This window comes from Dasypus novemcinctus, chromosome 11, assembly GCF_030445035.2.
Source record: "Dasypus novemcinctus isolate mDasNov1 chromosome 11, mDasNov1.1.hap2, whole genome shotgun sequence".
NCBI classification, from domain to species: domain Eukaryota; kingdom Metazoa; phylum Chordata; class Mammalia; order Cingulata; family Dasypodidae; genus Dasypus; species Dasypus novemcinctus.
In genome coordinates this window covers 110485837-110508517 of record NC_080683.1, presented here as the reverse complement: position 1 = coordinate 110508517, position 22681 = coordinate 110485837, and the positions used below count along the sequence as shown (strand labels likewise).

At 34.4% G+C, this 22681-nt stretch overlaps 1 protein-coding gene across 1 annotated transcript; it reads right to left on the bottom strand.

Moving 5' to 3' along the window:
* Nucleotides 1-1235: 1235 nt before the first annotated feature.
* LOC101447306 (amine sulfotransferase-like) lies at nucleotides 1236-20773 on the bottom strand. Its single transcript, XM_012530917.3, has 7 exons — nucleotides 20629-20773; nucleotides 18398-18549; nucleotides 16176-16384; nucleotides 11355-11481; nucleotides 10447-10541; nucleotides 3790-3976; nucleotides 1236-2326 (listed from the first exon to the last, which is right to left on the bottom strand). The coding sequence occupies exons 2-7, from the start codon at nucleotides 18537-18539 to the stop codon at nucleotides 2205-2207; spliced, it is 882 nt and encodes a 293-aa protein (XP_012386371.1). The 5' UTR covers nucleotides 18540-18549; nucleotides 20629-20773; the 3' UTR covers nucleotides 1236-2204.
* Between the last annotated feature and the right edge of the window lie 1908 nt (nucleotides 20774-22681).

Genomic DNA, 22681 nt, shown 5'->3' with positions numbered 1-22681 from the left:
AGGTGGGAAATGGTGTGTCTCAAGCAATTGGGCTCCCTTCTACCATATAGTAGGTCCAGGGTTTGATGCCCAGCACCTCCTGGTAAAGGCAAGCTGGCCCATGTGGTGAGCTGGTCCATGTGGAGTGCTGGCCTGTGTGGAGTGCTGGCCTGCACAGAGTACTGCCCCATGCAGGAGTGCTGCCCCACACAGGAGTGACGCCCTGTGCAGGAGTGCTTGCCCATGCGGAGAGCTGGCACAGCAAGATGACACAACAAAAAGAGACACAGAAAAGAGATAATAAGAGATGCAGCAGATCAGAGAGCTGAGGAGGTGCAAGAGAGTGATCACCTCTCTCCCACTCCAGAAGGTCCCAGGATCAGTTCTTGGAGCCACCTAATAAGAATAAGCAGACACAGAAGAACACACAGTGAATGGACACAGAGAGCAGACAATACCGTGTGGGGGGAATAAATAAATAAATAAATAAATCTTTAAAAAAATAAATGGCAAAATGGCTGAAGGAAGCACTGGTTTATCAGTAATTACACTAAATGTAAATGGGTTAAGTTAAACTCTCCAATAAAAGGCAGAGATGGGAAGAATGGCTTAAAAAGCATGATCCAATTATTTGCTTTTTACAAGAGACACATCTTAACTCCAAAGACATAAAAGGTTGGAAGTGAAAGGATGGAAGTATATTCTATGCAAATTGTCACCAAAAGAGATCCGAGATGGTTGCACTAATGTTAGATGAAATAGACTTTATGTAAAAAATTTTTATAAGAGACAAAGATGTTATATATTATAAAATAGTCAAGTATTCACAAAGATATAACAATGATAAACAAATACACACCTAACAACAGAGCCCCCAAATCTATGCAGCAAACATTGACAAAATTGAAAAGAGAAATAGTTCTTTAATAAGAGTTGGAGACTTCAATATGCCACTTTCAAAAATTGATAGAGGATCTAGAGCAAAGATCAATAAGGTATAGGGTAAAACAGTATAAATCAACCAGATCTAACAGACATATACAGAACAATTCACCCAAAAATAGCAGACAATACATTCATCCCAAAATGAGTTGATTTTGACAGACAAATAAATTTGAAATGATTTAATTCATGCAAAGTATCCTCTACAACCAATGGAAGGCAAAGCAGAAGGAAAACTGGAAAATTCACAAACATATGGAAACTAAATAACATACTCACAAACAACAAATACATCATAAAAATCACAAGGGAAATTAGAAAATAAGTATTTATTAAGAAAGTAAAAGCACACATCAAGACTTGTGTGATGCAACAAAGGCAGTACTCACAGGGAAAATTATAGCTGTAATGCCTACTTTAAAAAGTCAGATCACAAATTGATAACCTAACTTCACACCTTGAGGAATTAGGAAAAAAAGAAACCAAATCCAATGTGAAAATTAGGAAGGAATCAATAAGCAATATGATAAAATAGGCAAATCTTTATACAGGAATTCCAATTAATAAATGTAAAAGGAATAAAAGACATAGAAAATCAGCATTAGAGCACTACAATAACGGCTAAATGTGAAAATCTCCTGATGAGTCCTGAAATTAGTGGAAAAAAACATTAAGGAGAAACAAGAAATTTGCAGAGCCTCAAAGTATCTCTTTCAAAATATTCATTAATTACTGTTGTAATTTAACATATTTCTACAAATGATTTGTTACTCCTTTCTTCAGGAGATGAAGTTTAATTCTCATCCTTTTAAGAATGGGCTGACTTAGCAGCTCATTTCTAATTAATGAAATATGGAAATGAAAGAGTATCAATGTTACACTAATCCATCCTTTATCCACTCATCTTTAATACGAACTTTGTCATCTTGTAAATTACTATAAATATTGTATTGAATTCTCTGTTCCACTTACTATCAAATTTTAACATTCACATTGTTTGAAACCAAAGAATTAAAGCTTAACTACAAGAATAAAAGGAATTTCCAATGTTTAAATGATCCTAAATTCAATTGTAGTTGAAAGAAAAAAAGCTCACTACAGAAGACTCTCTCAAGACATTCACAATTCATCCTGCACACTTTGTTTTATTTATTACTGTGTAGGTAACTGATGCAGGCTATCTTCCAAATCATTTAGGTTTTTTAAATTCCAAAGCATTTATCAAACTCATGGCATGAATTACCAGCATTACAGATTTTCATATGATTCATGTAATTAGAATTCTATTCCTCATTTATATCCCAGATGAACTTCAAGGGAATATCTTTCATCTTTCTTTGGAATATTCTGTCAAATCTTTCACTCTGCTCCACAGTAAAGTGATATTTCCAGTCTCCAATAGTACCTGTGGGATAATCACATGAATAGCACCTAAGGTGAGGAAATAGTACGATCAGGACAAAGGTTTCCCCCAAACTACTTTAACATCTTCTCCAAGCCAACCTTAATATCTGTGTCACTTTTCCATGGGATTTAACACTTCATCTTTCCTTATACAGGGTGAGAAAGAAACAAACTTAGGAATGCTGTAATACAGTAAATGCAGTTGTAGTCCACTTCTCTATCTATTAGACCTCCACCAACCACTACCATTCAGTCATAATCTTTCTTTAGAAGAAAAAAACTCGAAAACATACAAAGAGATTAGAATTTTTAAATATATTTTACTATGTGTCAATCATCAAACTAGGCAAACTGCATACATCATATAATTCTTAACATAAGCCTACAAGTATGTATTTCTTCGTATTTAAAATTGCTTTAAAATGAGGCCCAAAGATTTTCAAGAAATGAGTTAAAATTAGAGAGGGTACTCTGTATCCTTGTTGCACCATTGTTGCAGCTCTACCCTATGGTATTTCGAAGTCATCATTAAGCCATTTTTAAATGAAAACTAGTAATTTGTAATCTTAAGTTATCATATTTTCTTTTGTAAATGTCTATGTAGAGCAAATAGCAAGGTATCATGGGCATGAGAACTGCTTCATATTGGATCTAGTTGAGCTATGAGAAGCAGGAGTTGATGATAAATGGAAAAAAAAGAAGAAAGAACAATTTTTAAAATATCAATATCTGGAACAATTTCAGTAAGATCCTGAAATCATTAAGTATAAATCAGTGACCATTACCATAATACCAAGTTATGAACAAATTAGAGAATACAATATGAATAAAATAGATAAGTACAAATTATGTTTAAGAATAGTGTGCATTGAAATGATTAATATAGAAAGAAGTTTTTCAACTTAAAGGGTATCAGGAGGAAAATATACTCATTCTTAATAACAACTACCAGCATATAATAGTTGCACAATAGAAATTTAGTGTATGTTTTGAATAATTGAATTCATAGCAGATTGGGTTAAATGAGGTATCACTCTATATTTTATGATGAAAAAATCTGAGGAAATAACAATAATCCAAACCTCTCCCCCATATCAAAACAAGTATTAAGTCTACCTCCTATAATGTTCTAGGAGAAATAAGGGAAAACAAGAGTTGGGGCTCTCCTGGTCACATATATCCCTTTTCTTCAGAGAACACTTTACTAAGAAATTTTAAAGAATGAGGTCACATGGCTTAGAAGGAAAGAACTTAATATTTACCAGACAGACTCAAGTTTCAGTCTTTGTACTAAAGCAGATAATCTTCAGGGTCATTTTCAGTTGGAACCTTAGATTCTCTCGAGGGCCCAAATGGTAGTTATCAATTGGAGAGATATGTTGGGAATACTCCTTAATTACCCCTATGTGCCAAGGTCTCAAGGAACTCTCAACACTTTTGCTGCTATAAACCACTAAACCTCACCTTTGCGCATGAAAAATCCATCATTTGTTCTTGTCCCAATTTCTCCTTTTATAATCTGATCATAATTTGCTTGTGGATCTGACTTCATGTTCCGAAAGGTAGATTGTTTCACAACAGAGTCCAACTCCTCTTCATTCAGTTCTTTCTCCAAAAAACTGCAGATTTTAACCACAGAACTTCTGAGATCCTGAAAAGAATTGTGGGTATGAGAAACTATTTCACTTATAAGGAATGCATGGATTACAGCCTAACATCTTTATCATGTTTTGAAAAACTGCTGGTCTTTGGGTTCATTCTAAGTTTGAAGTTCAACAAGCATATATTACTTCTTTATTCCTTCTTTGAAAATGGGTGCTTTGGTTGTCAGCCTTGTTAGAATATCTTATCATTTTATTTTATAAGATCAGCTTATTACATTTATTCACTCATCCAAAATTGTTGGAATGCATTCCATGTTTCAGAGATTGTGCTAGGGACTGGGCGAAGTTAAAGAGAACAATTATATAATTATCTGTGCTTTTAAAAATTCCACAATTTAATGAGAGAAAGAGTAAAACAAGTAATTAAAATACAATGGGAAAAATCTGACACAGAACACAATGCACAATGATAACTCATAGGAAAGAGAGATTAATTTTACCTTGGAGGGGTTAGAACAATTTTTGAGAGGAAGAAACATTTCTTCAAAATAAAGAAGAAAGAACAAAAAATGTCCCTGAAATATCATGAGAATTCCTAAGTATAATAGTAATCCCAAATTAGAGAATCTTAAAATGCCTTCCATATTCATTGGAAACTAGACTCATAAGAAATGGAGCTGGAGACACAGGATGGGGACAAATAAAGGTCTTGCTGAGTTTACTGAGTTTTCATCCTCAGTGGTGATAGTCAGAGGAAGAATATTGATTGTGAGGAGGTAGGTAAAATAGGACCATCGTTATCAAATTATTTTTACATCTAACTCTTATGTACAATGACTAGCATGTGATCAAGATAGCCAAGAATATGTAGAGACAAGACTACATGACCAAGAACCAGCAGAAAAAAAGACAATAGAAACAGAACCAAAGATGCTACAGTTACCAGAATTAGAAGAAATAATTTTTGCAATAAAAGACAAAAATTAATTTTTAGCAAAAAGCTAGGAACCATAGAAAATAACAGCGTATTTAAAAATAGATCCCTATTCATGAATAGAAATTAAGATCCTGGTTAATCATTTGAGTGGTAGATCCAATTCAGATGAATAGAGAAATAGTGAACTGGGAGCTAGGAAGAGAAGGGAACCTCCATAATAATACATCATAGAAAGACAAAACAGAGGTCAGCTTCCTCTATAAAGAATTCCTGCTTGTAAGATGGCTTCTGAGACTCTATGTCTCTTTCTCTAAAGTCTCCACTTAGGATGGTTCTTTAGGATATAAGTCATTTCCCCAATCCATCACCTATCACTGTCCATAATTCTGAGCATATTCCACAAAACAATAAACTCATCATGCAAGACAGTGAATCCCTGTCTCATCTTTCACCCTATTATTTCTGTCTCCAAATATTATTACACCAAGGAATACAGGTATGTACAAATTTCTTCACTGAAAGCTCCAGTCAATTACAACACATGAAGGAAAATATAATAGGAGGTGAAAGATGAAATCTTTCACTATATTAGACTTTCCCCAACGATGTGGCACTAAATAACTTCTCACATCTCTTAAGATAAAAGAAAATATTTTTAAAATTTTACACTGTAAAATAAAATACACATGCAGGAAATTCATAAAACAAATACATAATTAACAAATTATTATAAAGTGAATACCCATGACTCCAAGAAATTTGAACAATGCCAGTTTTCCAAAACCTCACCAAACACATTCCCTTGCTTAATCGTAGACGATTCCTTTCCCTCAAAAAATAAACACTATCATTGACTTTTATTATAAATACTTCCTTCTTTTTATTTATAGTTTTTTCTGCCTTAGTATGAGTCCCTCAACACTATAATTTAGTTCTGTTTTAAACTTCATATAAGTGGGAAAATACAATGTGTACTTTTTTTTGTATCTAGATTCTTTTGATCAATAATATGATTGTGAGATTCATCAGCATTGTCACATATATTGGAATTTGTTTTGTTTTATGGCTGTGTGAGATTCCAATGTATGCATACACCACAGTTTATTTTTCACTTGTATCACTGCTGAGGAATAAAACTGTTTCAAGGTTTAGGCCATTATGTACAATGCTAACATAGGCATTCCTGTACATATCCCCCAATACATGTGTGCATGCTTTTTAAAGAAATACCTACACCTGAATTGCTATATCTTAAGATGGGTATATCTTTAAATTGAATAGATAAAAGCAGTATTTTTGGAGTGCCTTCCAAAATCGTTGGAATTAAATGGAAGTATCCAAACCTACAAACATAGAAGAAAACCAGTGGTTTACCTTCACTCCAACTACATACTGCTGAACACTTGGGACATGGTAGTAGAAATTGATTCTGCATGGTCCTATGGTCCTATGGTCCTGGGCATATCATCTCCAAGTCAGTGAAAAAAGTGCACTATCTTCTGAGATATGCCTTTAATGCTTTGGGTGTTTCTCATGGGGTTATACCATTGGTGAACCAGACATACAACAGTATTGGGCATAATTAACAAGAAATGTCCAAGTAATGTAGCAGATAAAGGAAGTGTGGTAGGGGATGCTCTGAGTGCATGCTGCCATTTCCCCCTTTCACCCACAATTGAACCCTGTGCTCAGGACTGTGTTCTCCTGGCTGCTAGGACAGGATGATAAATGCGTGCTGACTCCTTTCTCAGGAGTGCCTTGTGGTACTGCCTAGCAGACAGTGGACACCAACACATTCCTTCCCATTTTGCCCTAAACATTGTTAACATTCACTGAAGACAGTCTGACTAAAGTAAAAGCATTTTAAGGCAACATCCAGTTCACCCCAGTTTGTATATCTGTTCCTGACAGGGAGGGAACAGCATCCCTCCATTACAACACAAGCACAAGGTATGTGTAGACATCTATCTCCCTAGTTTGAGAACCGTTGGCCATGGAGAGCCAATGCCCAATGGTGAAGCTGACCTTGTTCTGTATCTTTACTATGTTAGTAAACATTTTACTATCCAGTGCCCGTGGGTATTATGCTTCCGCTGGTGACCCCAATACCTGCAAACTATTTAAGTGGTCTGGGACCCTAGGACTACGGTTCCTGGTGACAGGCATTGTTAAGCTTTTTGCAACCCTCCATTCAGCAAGATCCCTCCCCTTGAGGTGGTGAATGTGTCTCTCTTTCTGACTGACTGTTAGGCACAGTGAGCAGGGGCCAACAGTTCGACAGGAAGATCTTCAAATTTATTGTTACATTGATAGATTCCTAATTTCTTCAGAAAATTGGCATCTTTAGAAAGAGCTTTAAAAACAGAACAACTTGAGTTGACCAAGTGTCTATCTTCTTTGAAAAGATAAAAGAAGATTCTCTTCCTATTGTTTTGATAAGAAAAAAATTTCTTTGAATGGCTGAAAAACCTAGTTCAAAACACTAAAACCGTGGACTACCCGGTGGAAGGTAAGAGAAAAGTGATATTGTTGATGGAAAATACGGAAACATAAATGGTGGGATTTTTGTGTAATTTACTCTGTCATCTCTGTCCAAATTTTCAGCAAATTCTATTGTCCATTAATGCTTTTGTGTGAGCACAAAATTATTATGGAGGGACTTAAATATAAAAATAGAGAGAGAATCACATTTGCATTTTGACATAAATTCTTTAGGTTGAAGAATGAGGAGTAAAGAAAATGAGCTGAGATTGGAGGCAAGTAGATTGATAAGGCAGGCTGCTATGAAAACTAAGCAAAAGATAACAGTGCCCTGGCTAGGGAAGGGACAATATGGTCTGAGATAAGTGTGCATTTTCCACAAAGGTTTCAGAGGTAGAGTTAGCTATGACTCCTTGATTCATTGATTAAATGAAAATGTAAAGGGAAGCGGACTTGGCCCAATGGATAAGGCATCCGCCTACCACATGGGAGGTCTGCGGTTCAAACCCCAGGCCTCCTTGACCCATGTGGAGCTGGCCCATGCGCAGCGCTGATGCGCGCAAGGAGTGTTATGCCATGTAGGGGTGTCCCCGCATAGGGGAGCCCCACACTCAAGGAGTGCATCCCATAAGGAGAACTGCCCAGCAGGAAAGAAAGTGCAGCCTGCCCAAGAATGGCACTGCACACATGGAGAGCTGACACAGGAAGATGATGCAACAAAAAGAAACACAGATTCCAAGTGCCGCTGATAAGGATAGAAGTGGTCACAGAAGAACACACAGCGAATGGACAGAGAGAGAAGATAACTGTGGGGGAGAGGGGAGAGAAATAAATAAAAAATAAATCTTTAAAAAAATGTAAGGAAGGAGGAGAAGTCAAGAATGAAGCTCAGGTTTCTGATTTGACCACTTAAATATGGCACAAGGAAAAGAAGCAGCTTCTGTGGGGAAGGTGCTGAATTCTATTTCTGACATGGTTTGTTTGAAATCCCAACATTAGATTACAAGTTAGGTATGTAGAAAGCAGTTATATGGGAACAGATGTAGCTCAAGTGGTTGAACACCTGCTTCCCATGTCCAAGGTCCTGGGTTCAATCCCGGAACCTCCAAAAAACAATAAAAAGGCAGTTATATGTATATGTCTGAATCTCAGGTCAAGGATAGGGGCTGGTGATATAGATTTGGGATACACCAATTTATTCCCCAACTCACTCCAATCTGGCTTACTGTGAGGTATTTCTCAAGATATTGTCTGTTCCTCTCTCTTGACACTCTTCTGACTTCTGTGTCACCACACTGCTCAATTGTTTCCACTTCTCTGATTGTTCCTTTTCTTTCTCCTTGGTGGACTCATCCATTACTACAAAATTTTCATGTTAAAATCTCTGAACAGTTTCCAATTCCTCTTTTAATCTCCCTCCATTTTATTCATATGATGATTTCAGTTATATACTATATAGTGATTAATATCTTCACCCAGAACTCTTCTTTGAACTTTAGACCTGTATTTTCCACTTATTTCTCAACATATGTATTTAATGCCTCTAAATCACCTTAAACTCCACATGTCAAAACCAACCTTAAAATTTTCTGTATCTCACCTGAACCTTCTTTATCAGTGCTCCCTAAACAACTTCATGTATGACACCATCGGTACAGATATATCAACCAAAAATCTGAGATATATCCTGAATACCTCTCTCTTTCTCATTTTTGCTAAATAAAATCCCTTTTCTTTTTACCTCCTAAACATGTCTTAAAACTGCATTTTCTCAAATCCCAATGGTACCACTCTAATCCAAGGCATGACTGTGTTTCATTGGAATAACACGCTGATCTCTAATTGGTCTTCCTATAGTCACCATCATCACTTTTCAATCTGCTAATGGGAATGATGTTCAAAAATATTAATTCTATCATATTGCTATCTTCTTATAACTCCTAAAGGGCCCCTTACTTCTTTTAGGACTTTAAAAATAGCACTATCATTAACACAGCCTATAGACTTTGTGTAATCTGACTCCTATATACTTCTCCATCTTCATCTTTCACCACTCTAAGGTACTATCTTCAGTTCCTCAAAGGAGGAAAATTCCTACTTCAGGGAATTTGCACATTGTTTCCTTGATTTAGAGTGCTTTTCTATCTCTCTTGCCTTTGTTAGAGCATATTCAACTAGCTTTGCTGTTCCCATATTACTTCTGGAAAATGCCACACACCACCCTTGACTGTAACAATTCCTCTTGTCCCATATAGTGACATCATACTTGCATGTTTCTTAGTAACACCACAGTTTGAATTATATATACCTGCTTAATAAGTAATTGTCTTCCCTTTTGGATTATGAACGATATGAATAAAGAGTTCAGTTCCCTTTTTCTAGTGATTCAGTGTCTGATACGTAGTAGGCATTCAATATTCCTAATGAATTTCATGAATAAATAATGTATGAATTGATCAACTTAGAGATCACAGAATAGTGAGCTTTAAATGTTTCGTGTGGCATACAAAATGTTTTATGATCGCTTTGATTAGATTAACAATATTTAAACATTAGGTGATTTCACATGAAACCTACATTTCAAGTTTTTCTTGATAAATAGGAAGAGCTTGCATCACAGGGTATTAGTTGATATATGGCAATAATTAACCATATCTTCTCACCCCAGGGCACTATGGACCCTCCCTCTTTATTCATATCTGGCTGCTCTGGACATTTGGATTGCCTCCATTGCTCCAGGAGCACCACACTGCTGAATTGTTTCCACTTCTCTGATTGTTCCTTTTCTTTGTCCATGGTGGACTCATCCCTCGCTTAGATGAAGCCATAAAAGAAGACTGTATAGTGAGAAGAGGCCTGGAGGAGAGCTCTGAGGAAGACCAGTACTTATGAGATGGTCAGGGAATTGGAAGCCCAGAAAGAAGCCTGAGAAGGTAGAGTTAGATGTGAAGATGACTATGATATGAGAAGGTGTAGTGAGGTGTGAAGATGAATATGATAGGAGAATGTGGCTCACAGGAACCAAAAGCAGAAAGAATTTTAAGGAAATCCTTACGTATTTTAAAAAAGTATTTTTTAAAAGTAACCTTATAATCTTACCTTCTTCATATCTTCATACTTCATGAACATAATATTGAAATCATGTTTGTGCTCATACCAACCTCTGATGTGATCAAACCAAAGGCTTCCTATCACTGTGGGAAAAGGTAATAAAGGATGGGGTAAAGATTTTGTACTTAATGCACATAAATGATAGTCTTTCTTTACTGTTTTGGAAAGGAAAATAAAACTCCCACTACTGGACATCCATATATTTTTAAATGGTTAGCATTGTGGAAAACAATATTCTGATCTTAACAAAACTACGCCTATGAGAGTTACTCTATGTGTGTAGGAAAGCAGCAATAGAGATAGGAAGACCACAGATCAAAATTTGAGGATTTCCTTAAGGCAAGACTATACTTCTCCTACTTCCTCTACCTGAAAACACTTGTCTCTATTCTAAAATCTCTGGATAGCAACCTTAGCTAATATTCCATATGAGATGAGACCCCCAGGTCCATACCCTACAGCCCCTTGTACCGATCTGTCCTCCTCACTGGGGAAATGAGAAATTCCACAGCTGCCATACCAAGTCTACCACAGGTCCGTAATGGCACACAAACTACACGCATCAGGAATATTAGCTACTCTGGAACATATCGAGCTATGGATCTAGCTAGCCTGAATTGTTAGAATGTTTATGATTCTTTTATAGTCTGGTCAAAATATTCCTTAACAGTATGCCTTTGCAATCTTGACAACCCCTAAAGTGGTCCTGGTGAGGATAGAAAGATCTCTAGATGGCAGAATAAATTGATATACAATAGTAACCACTCATCTGCATTCTACCGTCTTATCATCTCCCTTCTCCATCTTCTCAGAATATGTTCTCTAAGCTTGAGAATTTGGCCAAATATCAGAATTACCTCATGAACATGTTGCTTGGCAAATAAATTCATAGTTACCTTTTCCATCTAGAAACCGATCTAAGAATTCATCTAAATTCCTTGTAGCTTGTAAGTTAGCCATCAAGTTTGTAAAATAAAAATATGAAATTAAAACATCCTTAGGGTTTCTGTAGATATAAATAACCTGCAGGGAAAATAATGAAGTAATTTTCACAATTTCCTGGTTATACTTCCAGATTTTTAAACACCTGAGTAATATTACTTTATATGAATGAAATTCATTCATCCTGTCTACTATCCATGGGAATTTAGATTGTTACCAATATCTTGTTATTACAGAGTTGCAATAAATAACTTTATTCACATGACATTTCGTATGTGTGCTAGCAGGTAGGATAAATTCCTAGAGGTAAAATTGTTTATTTGTAAAATTGATAAATATTACAAATTAACTTCCATAGAAGCTGTGTCAGTTTACCTTCCATGAGCATTATGTGATATTCATTTATAGCCAAGATGGCATCGGATATCAGTGAGGAAAGGGGAAACTATTCAACAGAGTGTTTGAGCAAATTGTTATATATAAGGAAAAAAATGAAAATAGATCTCTATCACATATCATTCTCAAGGATTAAAGATTGGAATATGAAAGCAAGATGTTGGCATATAAAAATATATTGTAGAATGTATTTCTATTCTTAAACAAGAAAAATTATTTAAAATAAAACTTGATAAATTTGCCTACATTGAAATTAAGAATGCTGCTCATCAAAATATACCATAAAGGTGATTTGACTCCTGTTTATTTTGCCTTTTATTTCTGAATAAATGGATTCATCATATATATATGATATATATAATTTAAAAATTATTAAAAGCAACAAAATGTGAAAGAAGAAATGCATATAACCAATTACATATATACATATTTATAAAACAAATCAATAAGAAAAAGGAAAACAGCTTAATAGAAAATTGGGCAAAAGTCAGTTATTTCACAAAAGAATAAATAATTATAGCCAATAAACATATGAAAAATTGCTTAATCTCATTACTAATTAGGGAAATGCAAATTAAGGTCAGTATGAAGTATCATTTTATAACTATCAGATTGGCAAAAATTAAGAAGTCTGGTAAGGAAAAATACTAGAAGATGAGGATCAATAAAAATGAATACCTTACTGGTTATAGCTTAAACTGATACTACCGCCTTGTTTAAAAAAAAAATGGCATCCTCTAATAAGTTTAATATTTTTGTTCTATGTGGTTTGTGTTTCTGTTCTTGGGTATATATATCCTAGGGAAGCTCATGCAGATGTGTACCAGGGTCCATGTTCAAGAACGTTGGTAGCAGAATGTATCATAATAGCAAAATATTGGAATAATCTAATTAGTCAACAAAGGAAAAGCATAGGTAATGATACAATAACAAAACTTATAAAAGTATCTAGCTGTGTAAATAATATTGAAAATCATGAGTAAACAAAACTTCAGACAAAAGGAAAACAAGTAACAAAATAAATTAGAATTTAAGTAAAATTTAGATCAAATGATTTAAGGTGACAACAAACAATTTGTCTGCAATGACCAACAGAACAGGAATCTTGTATATTGAGTAATGTAATAGAATTAGCTAAATGGCACAATCTGGTAAGTCCATATAGATTTTGATTTAGCAACAATCACAGTAGATTTATACAAACGTATTTTCAGATATTAGGATCAAAAGATTTGCATAACTCAATTAACAAAATTAATTTCATATGTCTGTACATTAGTACCCCATGAAGAAAATACACATAATTTTGTCATGTAGTTATGGAATATTTCTGAGAAACTGATTATGTACTAGGCCATATTTTCTTAATAAACACCCCAAATTAGAACTCTTACAGAACTGTTACTTGATGATAGCACCATAATATGAAATAATCAGCAGTGAAAATGTCAAAAAAGAACATTACATTAACACTAGAAAATTAAAAATCTTCAAAATAACTAGGACTAGTTAGAAAATTAAAATAGAAATTATTTAGATATTAACACATTATATTCAAAGCTTTATTCAAAAAGATATCCCTAGTTTTAAAATGTTAATATTTTAAAAATAAACATTGGGAATAGATATACTAACCATTTAATTAAAGATGATAAAAAAATAAATGCAAAATATAAGGTAATAATTAAAAGGAAAGCAGAAATTTATGATGTAGAAAACATTAAGTTTTATTTCAAAAGAGAAGGTAGTTCTTTGGAAGAAAAATATAAAATAGGAAAAATCTTGATAATCCTGAAAAAGTGTAAAAGGGAAAGAATATAAAATTGTCTACATTATAAATGAAAAGATACAATCATATAATTACAGAAAATCAAATAATGAAAGAATGTCATAATTTTTTCATTAAATTTTGAAATCTAGATGAAATTGGAGGAATTTAATTTGAAAATAAAATTATAACAATTGTTTGGAGGAAGCAGCTAGATAATAAATGAATCAGGTATATTTATTAAAGACTTTATACAAATACACAAAAAATTTAGTTAACTTATATAGTACTTAGACTAGTCTAGAATTTAGAAAACTTCAAAAAGCTTTGAAGGCTGTCTTACAAGACTAGAATTATATTGATACTGAAACCAAATAAAAATAAAATAATCATAAAATTTAAAGATCTACTTTTAATAATTATAGATTTAAAATTTTTGGATAAAATGAACAAAAATCTTTCAGCAGTATGTTCAAAGAAATATTATACAGTATATAAGCAAGTAGGATTTATTCCAAAAATGTAACATTATTAAATTAATTAATAGATTTATTTCACTACAGATTAAAGGGAAAAAATGCATGACATCTTCAGAGTCATCAGAAAAGGCACTGGATATGATTAGAACTTTCCTGAATAAACAAAACAAAGTAAAACTCCAAGCAAACTAAGAATAGAAAAGATTTTTCTCAGCGTTACATACATCAGAACTCAATAGCAAAACAAAACAAGCAAAAACAAACTACTTTACTGAAAATGCTCGAGAATCAAGGACAAGAACATTCACAATCCCTATTATTCAATTTCTCAAATTTTAGTTAATAAAATAGAAAAAATGAAGTGTAAATGTTATAAAGTAAAGGAAAATCAAATTTATTATTATTTTAGAATGATGAAATAGAATAAAGGAAAAATTAGCAAAACTAATAAAAGATATTAAGGGGACCAATATAATAGAGGAACAAAACCACCAATGTCATTTCCTCTATAACAGCAATAATTTTTTAAAAAGACAGTAGTGAAAGAAATTGCAATTCATAATAGCAATAGAAAATAAACAAAAATACAAGGAATTAACTCAGTAAAAATGTATAAGTAGTACATGAAGAACAACATAAAACACATTTGAAAAACAACACAAAAGTAGACCTGATTAATAAAAGAACAATAGGATGGCACTGATGTCATGTTAGAATATTATAATGCTGATAGTTGTCCCTAGAAGTAATCTTTATATTTAATCCATTCCAATTAATATCTAAAAGTCATTAAAGGAATTAAAATATTAGATAATAAAGTCAATTGGGTATTTGACTTATAAGATAGAAAAAAGGCTTACATAATTACGATATTTAAAACAGGCAAGAACTGGCCCAGATTAAACAGTACTACCAAATTTTTTGGAATAAAAAGTGCAGAATCAATAAGGAGAGACTATGGGAATTTAGCATATCAAAATGTAGTCTTCACAGTAGTAGGTAAATTGTAGTGGGTGTAGCTCAGTGGCTGAGAGCCTGTTTCCCATGTACGAGGTCCTGGGTTCAACCCTGGTACCTCCTTGAAAAAAAATAGTGGGGAAAGTGTAGAATGCTTTAATAAATCATGTTAGGTCAATTGGCTAACTCTTTGGGCAAATATAGTGCAATATTCATACCTCACATCACATGTACTCTCAGATGTAATTTATAATTAAATGGAAAAGATAAAAGCATAAAGCTAATTAGAAAAAAAATCTAGAGAGTACTTTCATAATTTTTCTCATGGGGAAGTCTTTTCTTAGCAAGACAGGGGGCCAGAAACTGTAAAGGAAAGACTGACAGATTGGTTACCTAACATTAAAAGCTTTCAAAATATTTAAAGGTAAGTCATTAATTGGGAAGTTATTTGTCCTGCATAAAACCTTCTACCAAACAGTAAATAAAAGACAAACTAAAGAAAAATAGACAAAGACTATAAAGGATATTTATAGGCCTAGAAGTACAAAAAAAAAAAATACAAAAAGATACGTAAGTTTATTAAAATCAAAAGGGATGCAGACTTTTCAAGAATGAGATTTTTTTTTTGATAAGACTATGAGGAAAGAAGCTATTTGATGAAATATATTAATACAAGTTAGAAAGCAAATATGTAATACCCACCAAAATTTAAAATATTTGGACACTTTAACCTGAAAACTCCACTTTTTAGGGAAATATTTCACCAGAGTAAAAAAGTGCAAACACATATAAGAATATTTGTTACAACATAATATAATCATTCGCTGATACCTACCTTTCCATCAATGCATGTTAAATAGTGTACAGCCATAGCATAAAATGCTAATAAACCAATAAGAAGAATGAAGTTTCATGTGCGAACAGAAAGCTTATTTTTCTATATGCTATATAATTAAATTGCAAAACAATGTATTCGGTGGGCCAATATATGCATATACATATAATTCCATGTATATATTTGATGTATATAATTATACCTATCACATTAAAAATATATATAAATGTGTAAAACCGTATCATAAAGATATAATAATCACAACATTTGAAAGATTGTAGATCATTGGGGCCAGGAACAAGACATGAAGACAAGGCAAAAAACTATTTCTATGACATACTTTAGCTTTTTTGTTCTTGAGACCTTTTGGCACTAAATAATACGGGAGGTGGGAAGTGAAGATACGAGGGGATGATATCTTGGAAAAGTCTAATTTGTGAATATTATACTCGAAGAAGGGAGCTCTGTCAATTGTTACCACTTTTTCAGTTTTGTTACGATGTTCCTCAAAATAAATCAAGCTTAATATCTGCTGAGTCCAGATGGTACCTGTGAAAATAAATAATTTTGTTTCCAACTCTGAATTAACTTCTAAAAATCAATTTCAACAATAATGCCACCCATCTGAAATCATTTGGAGCTTTTTTTTTTTCTTTTTCATCTCTCTAAGTATGCCCATGAATTTGTTCAGGTTTTTTGTTCTTTGTTTGTATCTATTCTACAAACCGAAAAAAGATGAAATCAAGGACTATTAGTTCCTTTTTCACTTTAAAGAGTTGTGGTTGTTCCGACTCTGTAATATAGTGATTCAGATTAATTCTTCAGCTCCTCTGTATTTCCTATGCTTCATGTAATGTCCCTTTTTACTAGCTTCTGTGGCTATGCCTTTCTTAGTCTCTGTTCTCAGAAATATGCCTTTTAGAAATATAGCTCAAGGCCTAGATTCCTCTTTGAAATATGAAAATGTGTTCAGTTTCTCCCCCTCCTCAGGCTTCCCACCATTTCAGGTTTCTACACTGTGAAATATATTTAAATTCCAAATGCTCGGGGATAGATAATCTTTGACTTCCCATTGCACATTGGAGGGAAAAGGGATAACAAAAATGAAAAATGTCAGGGTTTTTATTGATTCTTGGTTTCTTGACCAATCAACCCTGGTCATTGGTTATGAAGGGATTTGGGAAATTCATGTAAATGTTTTGAATAATTCTATTTCCATTTATAATTGATCTAGATGTGATCAAATATAATGGTATTAAGGTTTGGATTTATTTTTAAAAAAACTGGTCGTGCCAAGGAATCACAGGCTCCAGGGTTGGTAATAATAAGTGTTTCTAGGTATTCTCTCTGGCCCATCACAAGCACCTATAACCCACTCAGATCTTGGCCGAGGGTCTCAAAGGCACTTTGTAATTTTGCTGGTGACTATCGAGTTCTTTGGTGGGCTTCCTAAGATGCTCACTTTGCAATGTTCTTTCACTGCCAAATCTTATTCTTGCTTGGGAGCATGAACTTTGGCCAGGATATCAGAGCTGGATTAGACAGTTGGTTTAAAACTAACATCAAGCATCTTAATCAGTTCTTACTCTCCATATAATAAATAATTGCCTCAGATATGACTGTGATTATCAGGATCTTGGTGGGGTCACACTCTAGGCCACTATTCAGTCTCACCAAAAATAACCAAGAAGAAGTTTCAAAATGTTGGGGATCCATGGAAATGATAAGAGTGTTAGAAGTCAATTCTCCAAAGGAAACCCATGTAAACATGAAACTCATGGTGATTGCTGTGCCATGAGTAAAAAAGTCCTTTATCTCTGGTCCAGGAGTCTCATGACATCTATGAAACGGTGGCAGGCTAACTTGTTAACTTGTATGTTATCTTGATGATCAGAATCTTGAGTTCCACATCTACAACAAGACAGAGCGACTTCTTCACACAGTCCCCTTCAAACTCTATAATGTATTCAAGCATTCCAAAGATGCAATGACAAAGCAGGATGTGAAATTAGCAAATATACTGTGAAATATCTTTCTCTATTCTCCTAGCCAAACTATGTATGACCAACTTGTTCATGGTGTTCTTGGACAGCCACACTATGAATAACCACAAAATTGTTTATTAACTCTATCTTTACTTCTTGATTACAATGACCACTGAAAAAATTAAGCGAGCCATACAAGTTTGCCCTCTGTTGAAGTACGAGTAACACGGTAAAAGGCCCTTCAGTGCTTCCTGTGACCCACCAGGATTCAGATATGCTGCTAACAAGAACCCTGCTTGATTTCCAAATAGTTCTTCTCCAATTCTCAGCCCAAATCAACAACCAAGTATTTGTTAACTCAATATTTTATTTTTTCCTATTTGCTATCAGAAATGCCAATATATGTATTGCAAAATGTCTTATATCGTAGAGATTTGAGTTTCGTGTATTTTTTTCTGATCTAAATGGTTGTCTAAACATAGGCTGGGCTATTGTTGATATTCAGAAAAAGTCATATTGTATACCTTCACAAACCAGAGTGAAGATTGACAATAGGTGGCCCATTCCTCAAACTTACCAGATTTTGGATATGTGACTATGAAGACATCATCATCTCTAATTTCAAAATCATCTGCATTTTCTAGTTGGTCAATATCAACTAAGTTACGTTCTAAATTATAGCCTCTAAAGCTCAGTAAATATGAGTCTGTATCATCCATAATTGTTCACCTGCAAATAAAAATAGTGAAATTCTTTTCACATTCTTAGTTGTTTATAAAATGACTAACACTTACTGAGTGCTTCATATTTGCTGGGCACCGTTTAAATGTCTTATGTGTATCAACTCATTTACCACAGTAGATATCTTACTTATATTGATCATTTAATCTTCACAGCAACCCAACATAGTAGGTATTATTATTATCACTATTTTAAAGATAAAGAAACTGAGATAAGAAGAGGTTAAGCAGCTTAGCTTGCTCTAAAACCCCATGAGGGATTTGCTATCATGATTCTGAACATAAAGATGAAGAAACTAAGGCACAGAAAGGCAAGCAAATTGCTTAAGCAAGCATAGCACAGAACTAAGATTTGATGCCAGGCAGTCTGGTACAGAGTCCATCCTTTTAATCACTTTACTATGGACCGTCTTAGTATTTTTTAAATTATTATTTACATTGTTTTCATTGTTACAGAAGTAATTCTTTCATGAATGTAACTTTAATTTTTTATTTTCTCCAGAACATGAATAATCTTCTCTCTCTAAAGGAAGTTTCTGAGGTTTTGGGATGTTACCCTATTTCAAATGAACTGTGGAAAATGCTCGGCATGGGTAATACCAATGGTTTTACTTTGTAAATGTTGCCCTTACATAGTCATAAGATATTAATGGTAATTGTTAGTAATTTCCTGTGGAAGGATTTTAAAATAAGAAATCTAATATAAATCTAAATGAGAAAGGCAAAATAAAAATAGCAAACAAAGAGCTAAAGACACATCTGTCCCAAAACTGAACCAGCAAAACATTTCTTTATTTGTTCTGCCTGAGATATCTATTTTTGAAGGTTAAAAATGAGGGGATTCTAACAGTTCTAATAACATTAGATTTAGAACCACCACAGTTTCAATTAATTATTTTCAAAATTTCTGTGCACAGCAAGAAAAGAAATCATTTTTTAAAAGCTGCAAATATGACTTTGTCTAAATTGTATCTCAAGAAACAACATTTAATTCCTTTATCAACAGCCTAACCCACCTAACCAATAGAGGGAAATCAGAGATATGGGTTTTGCAGAGTAAGAGGAGAAAATGGCTCATGGTTCTGGGACTTATATTAGACCAGAAGAATCAGAATTTTTGGAGAGTGGGGTCTAGAAATCTGCATTTTAGTAATAGGAAACTGCCATTCGCACCGAAAAACTGGGAACCAAAGTAGTGATAAAATACTGACTGATTTCCATAGAAATATTGAAACCTCTAGAATAGCCTTTGTCCTTTATGGAGTATTACTTGATCCCCAATTAAGAGGCACGTGGGCCTACCAGGTATAGAAGTAAAATTCTGTGTTCTTCACTACAAGCTAAAGTCCAGCTAACATAAACTTTTGAGAATTGGGGATAGAATATCCTGGCTGATAAATTACAAAGAATGATTTCAACAGGAGTAGATGGAGAGCCATTTTGACATTGAAGTCACAAATTTTCCAGGAAATACCTTGGATAACTCAATTTTTGGAATGTGGTGAGGGAGAATTCGTACTGTATAGCAAACGGGCAAATGGAGAAGTTCTAAAACAGGGTATAGAGTTGAAGAGAAAAATGAAAATGTAAGCTACTATCACACACCTTCTAACACTTCACAGTACTCCCCACACCCTAGAAGACAGCATGGCTTCCCGAAATCCATTATTTTGAGGAAAAGAGAAAGAGCATCAGCTAAACATTCTGAATGTCGTTCCTTCTTTGCTATTTATTATGTTCAGTCTCTCAACCTACCAGTCTTTCATACTCTCAGGGGAGAAAGATTTATTTTAACTGTCGTATCAGAGAAGCAAGCGGGGGAAAGCAGGGTGGTTTCATGCAGACTCTCGGCATTGGCAAGCCATGTGTATTTTGCAGCTGCTTGATGATTATAGGAGAAAGAGATTGCATAGAAAAAGGATGTCTCATAGCTCCCCTTTCATTTTTCCATTTAAGTCCTAAAGAGAAGGAAGGGGCGCAGGAAACTAGGGGAAAAAATAAATATATTTGTTATATTGAAGGGAGACTGACTTGAAAGAAGCTCTAAGTCTACCCTTTTGGTACTTACTGTTGAAGACCAGCTGCTGAAGCAAACTTCTCCTCTGACACAGTTTTGGGATTGAGAAGGTAAATGTGTTGCTGATAAATAAATACTTTCTATAGCAGTAGTTTTGGCCAATGAGTAGTGTTCTTGGAAAGTAGCAGCTGACTCAGCTTGAATAAACCGAATAGGGCTTTATTGACATTAGGAAAAGAATATCTTGTTACTCCAGAAACATCAAAGGAGTCAGAACTGTTGAAAAAATAAAAGGGACTGTCACAATTTACTTACTTTGGCTATTATAAAACCAACAAGGTGTACTTGAAAGCTACCATAACAGAGGATGGTCCTGCCTTGGACATGAGGGAAGATTAGTAAAGCCTTTTAGATGACCCTTAGACAGCTGTTGTTCATATTCGATTTGTTCTCCGTGGTCTTTATTTACATCGCCCTATCTTGTTCTCTCAGTCTCACCAGACACTTTTTTTTTTTCAACAGTATAGTTGCCTGTGGTCATGGAAGGTTCCAGAGTCCTTACAAATTCACTGAGCATTTAAATTCATTTCCCAGGGAAACGGACTTTGGCCCAGTGGTTAGGGCATCCGTCTACCACATGGGAGGTCCGCGGTTCAAGCCCCGGGCCTCCTTGACCCGTGTGGAGCTGGCCCATGAGCAGTGCTGATGCGCGCAAGGAGTGACCTGCTACACAGGGGTGTCCCCCGCGTAGGGGAGCCCCACGCGCAAGGAGTGCACCCGTAAGGAGAGCCGCCCAGCGCGAAGGAGGGAGCAGCCTGCCGAGGAATGGCGCCACCCACACTTCCTGTGCCGCTGACGACAACAGAAGCGGACAAAGAAACGGACAAAGAAACAGACAAAGAAACAAGACGCAGCAAAAAGACACAGAAAATAGACAACCGGGGGAGGGGAGGGGAATTAAATAAATAAAAATAAATCTTAAAAAAAAAAAATTGCCTTAAAATAAATAAATAAATAAATAAATTCATTTCCCAGTGGCCAGGATTGTCTTTCCTAAATGATGCCTTTCCGCTGCTATTTTCGTATAAGGCAATCATTATGGAGGAGATTTCATCATGTCTTTGGTATATTCTATAATATTTGGCATTTTTCTGTAGCCTGTCCTAACACTCCTTACCCATTCTCTAATCATTTCTTACCTATATAATGTGGCTTTTGCTAATGATTCTCAGGTTTCCAGTAAACACAGAAGTATATACCAGGGGAGATTTTTAATCTTTTCAATATACAAACCTTCACTGGTTAGGAAACAGGGTTTAATCTAAGGGCAATTTAAGCTGGTGTTTGACCTGTCTCTTGTTTCTCACAATGATGGTAAATTAAGACAATGGGTTATTTGTGATTATTTGTGAGAGTCATATAGCCTAGAGAGTAGAAAACAGTGGTGGTAGTTAATTTATTAAAATGAATAGCTGAGGAGCAGATAAAAGTCAAGCAGTTAAGTGCCTGCTTCCCACATACGAAGTCCAGGTTCCATCCCTGGTACCTCCTGAAAAGAAAACAAACAACAAACAAATGAAAGAATCAACTCCAGAGCTGATGTAGCTCAGTGGTTGAAAATAAATAATGAAAATATGGATTATAACCCTTGAATAATGTAAGAAAATATTAGTCTATACCAGGAGTGGACAAACATTTTTGGTAAAGGTTTTGCAGGCCAACAGGTAAATCAAGGATTAATGCAGACTTGTATAACAAGAAACAAATTTGTACAAGTTTTTCTTTAAAAAATTCAAAATACATTAATAACTGTAAATTTTTTAGGAATACAGTTTTACTAAAAAGAGGGATGAATTTTCTGTGGGAGGCCTAATACTATTAGACAAGCTTATTTTTTCTGGACACATTACTTCAGTAGCTTTAATCAAACACAATATAATTAACTCATAACTGATAAATGGCTTATCTTGCTTGGCTAACAAAGGAGTCACTCAGAGATTTATTCTTGTTGCAGCCTCTTTTTCATTTTTAAAAAATTTTCACAGAGAAATTCTGCTATGATGAGATAGTCTGCTTTAACTTTTCAATTTTTCTGGCTATTTCT

Excerpts from the sequence above, each read along its gene's own strand:
- LOC101447306 (XM_012530917.3), bottom strand. The coding sequence starts at position 18,539 with ATGGATGATACAGACTCATATTTACTGAGCTTTAGAGGCTATAATTTA. Across the intron at positions 11,482-16,175 it reads TCAAGAACAAAAAAGCTAAA|GTTATTTATATCTACAGAAA; the intron begins GTATGTCATAGA and ends TTTTCCCTGCAG. Across the intron at positions 2,327-3,789 it reads TGGATTTTTCATGCGCAAAG|GTACTATTGGAGACTGGAAA; the intron begins GTGAGGTTTAGT and ends ATTATCCCACAG.